Raw genomic sequence first — 15067 nt, forward strand, 5'->3', positions numbered from 1 at the left:
ATATATGAATAAATATGATAACACCACCATTTAGACTACAGCATTTTTAAGGAGTAACACGCAGCGGCATGTGAGTGAAATTCAAGTGTGTTTTCTGCAAATCAAACTTGTACTTCTCTTTCCCAGGCGAACGCCACGTTCCAGGCGTTGGGTTTGTTCAACGAGCTGCTGGACATGTGGGAAAGACAGAGTCCAAAGCTGTGGGATTTCCTGCAGGACAGCCACCACATGGACTCCTTACGGGTAAAAAGAGGGACGCGCTCTGGGTTCTGCGGACATGCTGATGTGTTGCAGCAGTAACCTGAGTTGAGTGTTGAAATGGCATTTACCAGGATGGTGTATGTGTCCAGTCAAATTATTATTATTATTATTATTATTATTATTATTATTATGTACAGTAGATTTTCCTTTCTGTAACTCTGGAACTTTGCCTTTTCTGTATGTACTTTGTACTGCAGCTGTTTTTTTTGAACCTGTAGCTAGATAAAAACAATAACAGGACCCTCTCAGGAGCTTGAACTGATGACTTTCAGGTCTCTGCCCTTAAACACGTTCCCTCCTAGGCCACATCGCACCCTGCAGCCCCGTCAGCACAGACCCCTGCAATTTTAATGCCCCCCCCCCCCACAAGCCCATCGGTTTCTTCACTGCTGTGATTCTAAATGCAGCTGGGTTACGAAGATTAATCTCTTTGCGATAAAAAGGGTCCATGTAGGTGTCTGATGTCGGACCGTTCAGTCTAATTATCTCCACCGGCTATTACAAACTATAATTACAATTATTCTAAACAACTATAATTATCGTTTTATATGTACTCTTTGGGCAAGTTGAGCCAAGACCCGCTGTTCACATGTGCAATTTATCACGAGGCTCTGAGGATGGGGATGTGCTCTGTAGACGATACAGCACCTTCGAAAAGCTCCATTTTTCTGCATGTGCCGCACACGGGCTCATCGGCGTGATTCAGATACCAGGACACGTGTTCTTGACTGAGGCGGCCTCCCATGTGGCGGCGGGGGTGCTAGCCGGGGGATATGAGAAAGTAATTACTGCTAAGTACGGGATCGCTCTCACCCCAGCGCTCGTGGGAGGATTAACCTAGAATGGAGGGGGTGTGTCTGCCCCGCCCACTCGCTCTCCTGGTTGGTTCTCTGGCTGCCAGGCAGGACCCCTCAACCAATCGCGTGCACTGACCGGAAAATTCGTGAATACTGACCATGCCACATGGCTCTGCATTTTATCAGCTACGGTGAAAATAATCTTCCCTCTCAAAGTCGGTCAGCAGTGGTGCTGTGCTGAAGGGGCTGGGTTTGATACCAGTAGGTTGCTGGTTTCCGTCTCCCGGAAGGTCTCTTGTTCAGCCAGGTATTTAGCCAAAACCTCTCTGCGGCGCTGCTGTTGGAGAGGGAACTGAGCTATGTGGCCAGCGGACTGGCGTAGGACAGACACGATGATGTGATGGGTTTCAGATAGACCAGTACGGACCCCAGAGGCGAGAGATGGGGCAGAACCGGGTGGGGAGAACCAGCTGGAGTTCAGGCCGAGACCGCAAACGATCGCTGTGCTGCCAGTTACTGCACAATGAGACAAGAGCTGTGATTTGACTTGGAGATGCACCTTCTGCCTTCCCGATTGCCTCAGCCTGCTCTGTGTCCCTGCAGGGGATACATCCGCTCGAGGGTCAGCAGAAAGCACTGTGACGCTGCTCACATTTGCATTTATTCATTTAGCTAACTCTTTTCTCCAAAGCGACTTACAATTATTTACCTATTTATAAAGCTGAGTCATTTTACTGGAGCAATTTAGGGTAAGTACCTTGCTCAAGGGTATGACAGCCGGAGGTGAGATGCCAGCAGCCCTTAGAATAAACACAACTAATATGCAAAACAGCAGGACCTGTCAGCGGTAACACTGACACTAATGCTGAAGTTTGCCCTTTCATTTTAGAGAACTCACAAAAACCAGTAATTGTAACCAACACAACTGTAACAGATCAGGCACAGCTGGAAGCACACACACAAGACTGCACACACACCTCCAGGCGAAGCATCGTGTCCTCTTTGGGATGGCCGTCCTTTCCGTTTCAAACAGTCCACGGAAGGACAATGTGCATTCAGACTCTGGTATCGTTACGTTAACCACGCTGGGTGTGTCTCCTGTTTATGGGTCCTCTCTCTCTTCGGCCTACTAGCAGACATAGTAGGACGGTAGAAAGAGGAGAAGAAGCTTGGAGGGGGGACTTGAGTAATGGGATGAGTCGCTCTGGGATTGTGTGTGTGTATACATGCGTGTCCAAGTGCATCCGTTTGTGTGGGTGTGCGTATGTGTGTGTGTGTGTGTGTGTGTGTGTGTGTGTGTGTGTGGGGGGGGGGGTGGGTGGGTGTGTGTGTGTGTGGATGGGTGGGTGTGTGGGTGTTGGGGGGGCTGCTAATCAATGCGAGCTGAAGTACAGCAGCGCCATCTAGCTTGAAGCTGCTCATAGGTGGAGGGTGAAGGAAAGGGATGGGGATTTTCCTGGGGCTGGTGAGTCACGGCTTGAAGGGGACAATGTTTAAATGGATGCGTGCGCGCACACACTCACACACCTCTCTGCGTTCCACTGCAGGCGCTGCTGGGAAACCCCGTGTTTGCCGCCGCCCTGAACCAGCAGCTGAGCGGAACAAAGTGGACGGCGGAGACACTGGCCCACTTCCTGTACAATGGCCCTCCTGAGGAGCGCCCCCCCGGCATGCCGAACTACGACTGGCGGGACGCCCTCAACGACACCGATCAAGTGCTGCGGATGCTGGCACAGTTTGTGACGGTGCGTCACCCCGCGCCCCTCTTTACATCTCAGTGCACTTCTCCAATCCAAGGTCTTTGACCCGGTGGCTCAGTGTTTCACCGGTGCTGTCCGGCGTGGCCTTTGCAGTGCATGATGGGAGCCCATTATGGATGTGGCGCCCCCCTCAGATCTCTCAGTGCCCTTGACAGTTTGCTTGCAGCCCACCAGTGCCCCGGACCCAGGGTTCTGCCCCCCGGTGTCCTGCCCAACGTACTCATTAGTGCCCACATCTTCTTCTCTGTGACCTCAGTCAGCGGAGCCAAGTCGATGGGTCGAAGCTCAGATCCACGGGGGGCCTTTACTGCCATCTAATAGAGGAGTGCTGTGATGTCTGTGCTTCAGGGGGTATGAAATCCTGATCACTGCACTCATCCTCAGCTGAACTGCCTCTTAGCTGTGGGAGCTCTTGTGGAGCAGCAGGTGGTGTAGTGGTTAGAACTGCTCACCCCCTTGCAGTTGAAGGACCTGCGTTCAAACCCCACCAATTGTTGTGGTCCCTTTAATTGGTCCAGAAAAAATGACTGTGCTGTATATGCTGGTAAATCAGTGTAAGTGGCTTTGTAGAAGAGCACCAGCTAAATGAAAGAATAATTAATGAACTAATAACTATGAAGTGTCTCATGGATTCCAGGGTTTGCTGCTATTCATTATTTACAGTTTGTCGCAGCTGACCTGAATGTAAGTATGACATGTTCACTCGCACTACACTTCTTCCTTGGTTTATTGTTCCGTGGTTGAGAGACGTGCCGACCGCATGGTACCGTTGGGCGCTGTGACCCCGACACAGAAGGCAGTGTGTAATGAGCTCCCGGCGATGGGCTCCACCAGCACATGATGAGCGATGCTCCGCTGGCTGTGATGGGCAGTGTTGGATGAGGTCCAGCAGTTAATGAAGAGCTGCTGGTCGGAGCAGTGGTGGCTCTTTGCCTCGGGGGTGGCTGTCAGACCCAGCAGACAGTGCAGGGGTCCTAAACACGGGGGGCGGCTCCGTGCCTTTTCTTCTCCTCGCCAGCCTTAATCTCCACGATTCTCCATCCTCCTGCTTTTCTGGATGCCCTTGCTTCCCGGGCTGTGGCCCTGTTGAGATGGGATTAATAAGTCATACGTGGCTGGAGACAAATGACCCCCCTGCCCCCGCTGCAGACAGCCTATCCGAGTGTCGAACAAACTGTACACTCGACATGGGTGGACTGAGAGCTGCGACAACTCACTGTGTGCTTTGGCCTCCGTGTGAGTGAGATAAGGACATTCGCTGAAGCAATTGTGCATTTCCTTCAATGCAGATCAGATTAAACTTTGAATGCGGACCCCTCGACTTACAAACACATCTGGGACAAGAGGACTGTTCGCAATTTTTTTGTTTGTAACTCCAAATTCCTTTTCACCATTAGATCACATTCAGACATTCCTTTATTTGTTTATGGATTAAACTGTAAAAATCTCTGCTAGATCTATAACAAATATAAAAAATACTTTGTTTTTTACTTGCTTTCAGCTACGTTAAAAGTAAATGTAGTTTAATTAAATGAAACAAGCTAATTTCAAAATGAATGACAAAAATAACTACTCTCCACAAACTCTCATTTATTGCTGATTGTTGATGGATACATCCCACAGACATAGCATGTTCTTCATTTTATTGATCAGGGGCACTCAGGAACCCCAGACAGGAGCTGTAAACACTGTGGAAATGAATGAAATTAAGAGTATCTATCCCAGTCTCCTATTCAGTTTCAGTGCTTTTACTGGCATCTTTTTTCCTTAGAGGGTAAACAGAGGCTACATTTTCTCCACAATACCTGGAAATTTTAGGCTATAGATGAAAAGTGAAGTGAAGAAAACAAAACTAAAAATAGAATGTAAGATGCATGTTTAAAAAAAAAAAAAAAATCCTCTACTGTTTGTAACATGAGAATGACTACATTTTTTTCTCTGGTTTTCCACAATTAGGAGCTCTCGCAAATGGGGAAGATAAACTTTTCTCGATTCGGGACAAGTGGCCGAGCAGGTCTTTTCTCTTAAGTGTGAAAAGGGGTTTTAGGTGTTTTGTTCTTCCTGTTTGGATTCTGAAAATAAACAATTAGTAAACAGTGGCTGCTGGAATAATTGATCGTGAGAGAACCTCGGAGTCCCTGTGCACGGCAGATGAGAATTTGACTGGATGCAGCTCCCTTGTATGATACTAATTGCTCCGAGGTCAGATTTACAGACTTACAGGAGATTTATAATCATTTAGAGTCACGCCGTTCTGCCAGGTGACACGCAGCTATAGATGATAATGAAAGGAACTGGGCTATTGATTTGGTTTTAGCTGCAGAGAAGTTGGCTTGTCGGATGCGGTTATTCCAGGTACGGCACTGCAGGGCAGATCAGCGTGCGGGACAGGGCTGAAAACCATGACAAAAGAAAGGCATCACAAAAGCATCCAGTACTTTAAACTGAAGTTCTCTCATACGCCTGATGAACAGCGTACCTCTGTGAAGTACAGTCTCTCCAACCACATCTTTGAAAGGTCTCTCTCATGTATTACAGTGCCTTGACCTGGACAAGTTTGAACCTGTGCCCAGCGAAGGCCACCTGGTGGAGAGATCCAGGAAACTCATCGAGGAGAACAGGTTTTGGGCAGGAATTGTTTTCCTGGACATTGACCCTCAAGCAAGCCTCCCTCCTCCTTTCATAAAATACAAAATAAGAATGGACATTGAGGAAGTTGAGAGGTCCAATAAAATTAAGGACAGGTAAGTTTAAATCTGTAGGACTGGATTTCCAGCTGCTGTTATGACAAGAACTCCGCATATACAGTACCAACCAAAAGTCTAAGTACATCTGCTGGAAATCAGACTTGCCGGAGTCTTTGAGGACTGATGAATCAGTTTCTGAATTTGTGTCCAACCAGTGATTATTTGTAAAACGCAGAGAGGGAGAGTGGTGCCTGTGTGGTTCCTGCTGTCCAACATGGAGGTGCCAGCATCATGGTGTGGGGCTGCTTTGCTGTTTACAGTATTAGTGATCCAAGTCCATTCCAATCTCGACCACTATTGCTGTAGCAGCATACCTCAGAGGCATGCCATACGATCGAGACAGTGGCTAGTTTGGCAGTCCATCGTTCCTCAGCAATACAGTGAGCGAGACTTTTTTGCAAGACTTTTTTTGTGAGAACTATCTGACCAAGAAAGGAGCTGAAGCACAACTCAAACTAATGACTTGGATGTGTGAATTGTCAATGGAAAAAAAAACTTGTTTCCAAGAAGTGTGCTCAAACTTTTGAGTGGTACTTGTATTTTATCTTGTGTTGCGTTTAACATTATGGTGACTCCAAATGTGTCCTTTGAAGAACACACACATACACACACACACACACACACACACACACACACAGACAGAGAGGCTGAAACTGCTTGTCCCAAGCGGGGTCGCGGCGAACCAGAGTCTAACTCGGCAACACAGGGCGCAAGGATGGAGTGGGAGGGGACCCATCCAGAACGGGATGCCAGTGCATCGCAAGGCACCCCAAGTGGGACTCGATCCCCAGCCCCGCCAGAGAACAGGCACAGACCAAACCTGCTGCGCCACCGTGCCCCCCTTCTTTGAAGAAAGTGGATCAAATTTTCAATTTTCAGTTTGATCCGAGGGTGGATTATTCATCCATTTCACAGGCATCACCCGCCAAACGTGAACGTGTCGCCAGTGAGCCAACGGAGCCGGGAGCGCGATGTTTGTCATGCAGCTCTGAGGATTACCACGGTGATGGTTCGTTTCTCCCTGCGCAGGCTGTGGTCCCCTGGAGCCCGAGACCACCCCTTCAATGAACTGCGATACGTGCTCGGGGGCTTCGTCTACCTGCAGGACATGCTGGATGGCGGCATCATCCGCGCGCACACGTCCAAGGAGCAGCCCCTCGGCATCTTTGTCCAGCAGATGCCGTATCCGTGCTACGTGAATGATGCGTGAGTGGGTTTAGGGCGGGGGGCTGAGCCACGGCCTTATCAGTCACCAGGCGCCCACAAGTGTCCCGGCGGAAACTTTTGGGAACATTTCCTTCGCGTTGTTCTTTGTGCGATTTTTAATTTCGGCTTGTTCACGGCGGCTGGCAGAGCAGCCACTCAGGAAGAACATAAAAGGTCCCGACTCATTAAAACGGTTTCACTGCGTTCGGTCTTTAAGCCCCATTATTTAATTCTGAAGCAGCGTAATTATGAAAACAAAGCGGAAAAGCTTTAAAGAACGGAAGAATGCGACAGTGAAAGAAACAAAACTGGATTAAAGTGAAGCGAAGTCGACTGAGAGCGAACGTATCGCCGGCGCCTGGATGCCAGAACAGTCACCAGTTCATATTCTCAAGTTTTATGCAATGCGGAAGCGTCAAACTAATTAGGAACGTATTTGTAATGACTCCTTGGATGCTGTTCATGAGGGAAATTAGTTTCTTAACATATTGCCAACTTTTTGGGAACTTGACAGTTATTAATAGTAAGTAAACACGAACATATCCAGTGCACAAAGAGAGATATGACTCGGGTAGCCGTTAAAATTAGGATTAAAAATAATTTCATGTTGACAGGGAGAGTGAGTGGAAGCTGCTCTTTTCCACCTGGATTTGGGAGCATCTCTGCAGCGCTTTTACATCTCGGCGCTTTCTGACACCGAGGCAGAAACAAGACCGCCTCGCTCTGCGCGTACTATCAATTTCCAAATTTCCAGGTAATTAAACTTTGAGCACCCTGATGCGACATGAGCATGAAGTGACAAATAATTATAGCAGGTACATGAAGCTCAAATAAGGCTGTCAGCGATATATGCCGTAGGACAGGATTAAATACGTGTCCGTCTTTTTAATTCACCTGCGTCTTCTCTTTGATTCACTGCTCACGTTGCGTAGGGGGTTGGGGAGCGGACTTTGTCGGACCTTTATAGTCCATCCTGTTTTCCCTTTGACCGAGAGCAACCGATCAACCGGGGTTGGGTGGGGTCATGGGTGTGATAGGTGGCCCGGAGTCGCAGGGCTCAAAATGCGGTGCTTCGTCACTCTGTAACGTGTTCCGCAATTCAGCGGGACAACAGGTAGCGCTGCGGTTAGAGGCGTCACCGTGCAGTTGAAGAGCCCGGGTTCGAACCCCTGCTCCTGCTGCGGTTCCCTACAGAACTCAGCTGTAAGAACGGGTACATCGGTGTAACAGCTTCGGCCACTGACCTAGCAGTGTTAAGTCACTTGAGTCAGATCGGTAAAGGTGAAGGGATGAGAGAGGCGTGTGGCTGTACTGTACTCAGCGCAACGACCGTGCGGTGTCCTCCTGCGCTCCCATGCATCTGACTTGTAATTTGAAAATAAAGTTTGAAAAGGCTTCGGGTGAGCGGGTCGCCCTGTTCACGCTGCGATTGAACCTGACGTCAGCGTTCCACTAAAAGCGGCGCCTCCTCTAGGGGAGATGGGTGGTTGGACAGGCGGGTGTCGTGGCTGTGATTCCCTGCCCAACCGAACATGGTCTCATCACATGGGATGGGCGGGAGCTGAAATCCAGAACACCCCGGTCGCTAGGCCTCGCTCTGGGTTCCCGACGTCGCCATAAATTATTAATTCTCCAAAACTATTATTTCACTTGTAAATAATTGAGCGTGCGGGGAGATGGGCCGCGCTCGCGCAGGCGTGACGCACAGCGCCTTGCTGCCGATTGTTTCGATCAGGTCCTGCTCTGTGTTTGTGGCGAAGGCGATCGGGGGGGGCGGCCCGCCACTTTGTAAACAGCCAGAGCCATTCGTCATGGCTGCGGAGGCCTAATCTGAATTTAAAATGTAATTTAGGAGCCGAGAAATTTTATATGTTGTTAAAGACTTGTCCATTAACAATTTAAACGTGCACTTCACAAGGGTAAAGGAAAAAATAAATTAATACTAATACATTGTTTAAAGTTGGATGGAATACATACCTATGCATTCATTTTTAATTTGTCATAATGAAATTAACTGTTTATATGTGCGATGCGTGAATTTTGCTTCTTGGTGCGTTTATGAAACGTAGCAAAATATTTACATTAGTATATTGGATTTAATTACAAAATTTGCACTTCAATTGATTAAATTAGGCGAATTATGTCGTGCCGTCTTCGCGAAATCCAGCTCTTTTCCTCAAATTACAGCATGGGATTAGTTAATTAAACCAAAGTAAACACATATTTAACGTGTTTTCGAAACACAGCACAGATGCTTTGGTACATAAGATTATTTTTTTAAGCTTGTCAAGGTGTCCTTTCGACTACCTGAAAGGACTGGTCCATGGAAAGGATGATGCTCCAAGAGTCGAGAGCACACATCCTGCTGTTTGTGGAGGGGCAGGTCCCCAACTTACAGGTGGCGATGGGCATCTAAAGGGCCTTTAATAGTCCTCAGACCACCAAGGGAGATGTTTTAGTAACTAGAGTTAATACGTGTATAGTGACCACCAATGAATCTACATGTGGTAGCTACTGTGTGACTTTGAACTGTAGCCTGAAGGTCCTGGGTTCAAATGCCACCTCCTGCTGTGGTACCCTTGATCAAGGTCCTTACACTGAATTGATGCAGCAAAAATTGCCCTGCTGGATGAACAGGCAAATGTAGGTGAAGCTGATAATGTGACACCCTAAGTTGGCTTGGGAAGGTGTACAAGCTGGCTAAAGATGAATAAATCGTGTTAATGGGTGGCAGGGTGGCATAGCGAGTAGTGCTGCTGTCTCACAGTGCCTGGGTAGTGCGAGAGGACGTGGGTTTGATCCCCGCTCAGTCTGTGTGGAGTTTGCATGTTCTCCCTGTGTCTGTGTGGGTTTCCTAGGGGTGCTCTGGTTTCCTCCCATGGTCCAAAGACATGCTGTTTAGGTTCCCCCATAGTGTGTGTTTCACTGATGTATGGAAGAGTGACCCAGTCTAAGTAGTGTATCTAGCAGTGTAAGTCACCTTGGTAAATAAAGGTGTGTGGGCTCGTAACACTACATACAGTTCAGTGGAAGTCGCTTTGGAGAAAAGTGTCTGCTAAATAAGTAAATATTTATGCAGCCCATAACGCTCATATTTCTGCACGTTGCAAACATTGTGAAAAACATACAGTAAACCGCGTCCTCCATCTTCTCCAAAGTTTTCGTAACTTTTGCGCCTCGTGGCAGCTCTAATTTTACTCCGTTTACAGCACGGCTATGGCAGTATGGTAATTGTGAGGCTGGCGCATGCCAAAGGGCACGGTGCCGCCGCTGAGACACGCTGGGGCACATGGATCGCTTCATTATTGTGTGTTTACAGTGCTTGGGAGCACAGGTCCCCAATTATTGTGCACAGAAGGTCATGTTAACAAGACCGCGAACTTTGAACCGTTGCTGCCTTTTAGTGCAATTTGAATTGGTAATCGCAGCATCGCTCCAACTTGTAACAAACAACAAGTAAAACAATGTTTGTGTGTCCTTGCAACGCAACTCACTGCGTATCTCTTACTGCATCGCTGCAAGTGCATAACTGCCCCCGCCCCCCGCTGTGGCTTTACTTGGGTTAAACAGGTCGTTTGAGGTCATGGCTCCTCAGATAGCTGCGGTCAGCGCACGGTCAACTGGAGGAGAGTGGCAGAGCCCTTCGGTCTCCAGAGTTCACGTCCCACGTTGGGACTTCCCTCGTTCGGCTCTGGCGGTGGAAGTCAGCGGTGCTCGTGGGCGAAGAGCGGATCACTCTGGTTCGTGGGCTCGGCTCGACTCGCTCCCGTGTCCCTGCATCCCTGTGCTCAGATGCAGTTCTCGACAACGTCACCATGCTAAGAGACTCCCGGGAAAAGGGAAGCCACTTTGTTCAGTTCACGCTCTCTCCGAGAGTCTCTGCTCCCTTCCCCGATGCCCGAACGTGCAAAAATTGCTTTTATTTTATGATCATTTCTGGCTGAAGTTTATAGTCTTTTAGCACAATTGATACGTCCAATTTATTTGTGCTGGAATGTTGTGCGGATCCGTTTTATTTGTCTTCACTCGTCTATTGGGGAGGAGGGACCCGTTAACCGAGCAGGAGCTCAGACAAGAGCCGCCGTGACATTTCAGTGGCTTTATGAAGCGTGTTTATTAGTATCATTTTCCTCCATCAGCAGCATAACATGATACATTATTTTGGCCGTGATCAACGCCACTCGCTGGCTTTCGTAAAATGCGCACACCTACACCTACACCTACGCTCCCCCACGTTATACACGGCCTTTCAGGTGTGGAAGGAGGACTCATTGCTATGGCATCGGCTCCAAGCCCATGCGGAACAGCCTGGGAAATGGGTGCGATCAGCCCGCCGAAATTCGGACCCCAGTCACACCCACCGCAGTCCTTCCTCTCTAAAATAATAGGGACACGGGCCACTTGTTCAGGTGACAATGCAGCGATCCCAGAAGCCGTGAGCCGTTGAGTGTGTGCAGATTCCTGCAGGGGGCGCCGTCTGGGGCACGGGAGGGAAGTGGGAAACTGCTCCTTTAACAGAAAATGTGTCGCCGCTGAAAACGTTGGGCTCCGCAGAGGACACTCGGGAGAACAAAAAGGTGGCGAACAGGACCGTGAGGGACAGCCGGCTGTGCGCCGCTTTTACGGCCCGTTTTGCGACTGGAAGGTACCAGGTTTGAGTCTCTTTAAAGGGCCCCAGTTGGACCCGAACCTGAAGAGTGCAGCTGTTTTTAATTGTAAAATTGGGTAAAACCGTAAACTGTGATGCATGCGACCATATGGTGGGGACCACAAATGATGAAGAATGGCTTAATAAGAAGAGGAAGCTTAAATTATTCTTTAAATGTGTGCGCTCGGCCCGCTCGTTAACGTTTGTGTTGAATTTATTAGGTCTTTCCGGGAGAACGACACGCTGCGCACTTGCGGTTTGTTTCGCGGAAACTCCGAAGGTTTCTCTTTCCTTGGTTCTTCACACCCTCATTGCAAACATCTCCATGTTGCGGTCACGTGCTGAGCGTGCCCTGACCTCTCTCGTCACCCCCAGCTTCACCCCCAGCATCGGGGGCATCCTGCCTATGTTCCTCGTGCTGGCCTTCATGTACTCGGTGTCCGCCATCATCAAGGGCCTCGTGCTGGAGAAGGAGCTGCAGCTCAAAGAGGTGCTGCGGGCGGTGGGTGTGCGCAGCGGCACCCTCTGGTGCTCCCAGTTCATCGAGAACGTGGTGCTGCTCGCCGTGCCGTGCGCGCTCATTAGCGTCATGGTGAAGGTTAGTGGGGACTCTGTCCGGTGGTTGGCAATTGGCGGTCGCCACATTACAAAGTGCTACGGCCTTGGGGTCTTGGGAGGAAGCTGACCGCCGTCAAGGCGCTCGACCGCATAACAAGCAAAGACTTGGTGACGCGTGCTCGCTGTGATGTTATAAAGCATGTTAGATCCCTTGCGAGCTACGCATGGCTATATATATATAATTTATAACATCGCAGTGTGTACGTGACTTGTTCCATGCAAAAAATGTGATGTTATCACGTATAGCACCAATGGAGACACTTTACGGTGCACGAACACTTTGTGGCGTGACGACCGCGGCTGGACCTCCGTGGTGATGCGAATCCTGATACCTGATTAAATCCTGATTCCGCTGTCTCTAATTATCCGGGCTGGTTAAATCCTGGAGGTGATGCGGTGCCAGAAATGATCCAGTGACTCGATCCGCGCCGCTGCTGCTTCCCTGCTGTCGCCTGGTTCTGGTGCCAAAGGGTTTGTGCCGGCATTTCACACGTCCGCGTATAGGGACTAATAACTGACCCATTCCTTCTCCCTTCTAATCAGGTATTGACCCACATTTCTTTTAAAGAAGATGGGCTGCATCTCACTGATTGCGATTTGGACTAGGCATTCCTGCATCTGTCAGTCAACAGAACACACACACAAGCACACAGATTTTTATGTGTGCCTTTTAATAACGCCACTATTTATCTCTTATCATTCAGACCTGGGCTGCGCTCGTCCACGAGGATTTCTGATCCGGTCGACCACTTGTCATGCTGCTTATAAAGGGTTCCACTTGACAGCTGGTTGACCGCATTCATCGTTACCACTGTACAGTGTCGTTCCCTGCTTCAGAGAATAAAAATAATAATCTGCATGATAGTACCTTGCACCATGCAGATTCATTAGGTTCATTAGACAATAGACTGATGTACTTTTGCCAAGACTTCACACAATAAACAAAGGTATAAAAAATTGAAAAAGTACAGCCGAAGCAGCTGTATGTTTTTATGATTTTTTTTTTAATAGGAGCAGTTTTATTACTAAGCAAATTTTTAATACCGAGGAACCCTGGGGATAAAGAAGAACCTAAAGACCCGTTGTCTCTGAGAGATCGTACCCCCAGTAAATGTTGGGCTGTGGGACTTCCTTGGGGGGGTGGATTTGTTCAGTTAATTTACCCTCACCTTTTCTCACCTTCTATGCTCACTCATTGGATAATTTTAACAATTTATTAAGTTGTTAAATAAAGTCGGAGCAATTTGTTTCATTAACAGAAACGAACAGAAGGAAGCTCTGTATAAATTAAAGGTAATGGACAAGTAACGCCAAAATGCGGAATGACTTAATAATTTGTTTAAACTTCAAAATTCTTATACAACAAACAAAAAATGAAGGCGAAATAGCTTAAATTGCATTACTAAATGAAGGTTGCAAGGAAAAGCCCCTTTTTGAGATCATAAAAATATTTTTATAGTTAACTGCAACATTGCTTGTGATACAAAATGGACATTAAAGTTCTGTAGTGCATTTAATGAATACAATAATTCAATGATTTATAAAACATCAGCAAATCTCCTTTTAAACATGAAACAAAGTAGTTTAATTAATTTGATTTATTTTTAAAAGCATATTCGAATGAAATGGAAGCACACCTGAAAGTAACTTTACTAGTTACGATTAATACACATATACATTGTTTAATTTTTAATTACAAGGCAATTTTGATACAGGGCATCATTGTATTGATAGCTCAGTACTAAAGAATCTGCTCTGAAGTTTAACAAGTAAACTTGGTTTTTTTGTTCCTGGAAGTAAGAAAGTGAATAGAAAATTCTTAAATACAAAACAACTGCGGTTTGAACGTGATTAGTGTGGCAAGTGAACAAAACTGCAACTGGACTGTTTACAAACACCAGGGGAAATGTGTCTAGCTAATTTTGCTCATAATGCCAAAGACCCTTTTACATCAACATTTACATTTATTCATTTAGCTGATGCTTTTTTCCAAGGCAACTTACAAGTTAAGGTTACAATTATTACAACTTGCATCACAAACAACCACAAAGTTGCAATCAGTAAAATCCTAATTATACAGATGTTCTTCATTTATTCTCTGGTTAGGTTCTGCAAAAATTAAAAAGTTTGTAAGTCTTTTACATAGAGCTGGATTAACATAAAGACTTAAGATTTAATATTAATGATTTTTAAAAATTGTCTCCATAAATTCCTATTTAATGCTGTTGACTGCAGTGTCCCTTGTCTTGTTATGGATAACCGACATGCCAGAAAAGAACTGTAAACACTGTGGAATTGAGTTGAATTAAGATGCCCCCCTCCCACTCCTGTTCTGTTTGCGTGCTCTTTAATACCATCTTTTGGACTGGAGGGTAAATACAGATTCTATTCCCTCCGCCAAAGAGAAATTTTAGAAAGCTGGTGGGAAAAGAACAATATGAAAAGTAAATAGAAATCTTACTTTAAAATTGTGTAACTCAGACAGTTAATGCAGGGTGTGTAACTGTGTGTTATTTATCCTGTTATCGTCATGACACCAGTCTTATTGTGTGTTAAAGAGACCCGTTTAGTAAATCCAACAGGACCGTGGCCCTGATGCAGTGACAGCTACCCTCAGTGATCTGCAGTCACATGCTCTCCTACCCCCCCGCTCCCCCACCACCACTGGCCCTCAGGTTCCTCCGGTCGCTGTCGCGCTCGCTGCCTCTGTACATGACCCTGGCCTGGATCTACTCGGTGGCCATGATGGTAAAGGGAGTGGTGCAGGAGAAAGAGGCGCGTCTTAAGGAGACAGTGAGGATGATGGGACTGAAGCACAGCACCTACTGGCTGAGCTGGTTCATCAGCAGCGCGCTGCCTCTGACTGTCAGCACCCTCCTCCTGACCCTCATCCTCAAGGTGATTCTCAGTGATTTGCTCTGATTTGCCTTAGTGGGTGTGGCTACAGACGGGGGGACACACTGCTTCACACCGGTGCTCTCCAGCTGTCCACCATGTCCATATGCATTCAATAAGACCCCAGGTGGTGCC

The 15067-nt window shown here is 47.4% G+C and overlaps 1 protein-coding gene across 1 annotated transcript in view; it reads left to right on the plus strand.

Moving 5' to 3' along the window:
* The window catches only part of LOC108938700 (ATP-binding cassette sub-family A member 1), a 115390-nt gene that overhangs the window by 20503 nt on the left and 79820 nt on the right, over positions 1-15067 (plus strand). Inside the window, 5 exon segments of the mRNA XM_029251896.1 lie at positions 127-243; positions 2606-2803; positions 5357-5562; positions 6595-6771; positions 11795-12017. Coding sequence (XP_029107729.1) covers positions 127-243; positions 2606-2803; positions 5357-5562; positions 6595-6771; positions 11795-12017 — 921 coding nt within the window.

Source organism: Scleropages formosus, chromosome 5 (assembly GCF_900964775.1).
Source record: "Scleropages formosus chromosome 5, fSclFor1.1, whole genome shotgun sequence".
Classification (NCBI taxonomy): domain Eukaryota; kingdom Metazoa; phylum Chordata; class Actinopteri; order Osteoglossiformes; family Osteoglossidae; genus Scleropages; species Scleropages formosus.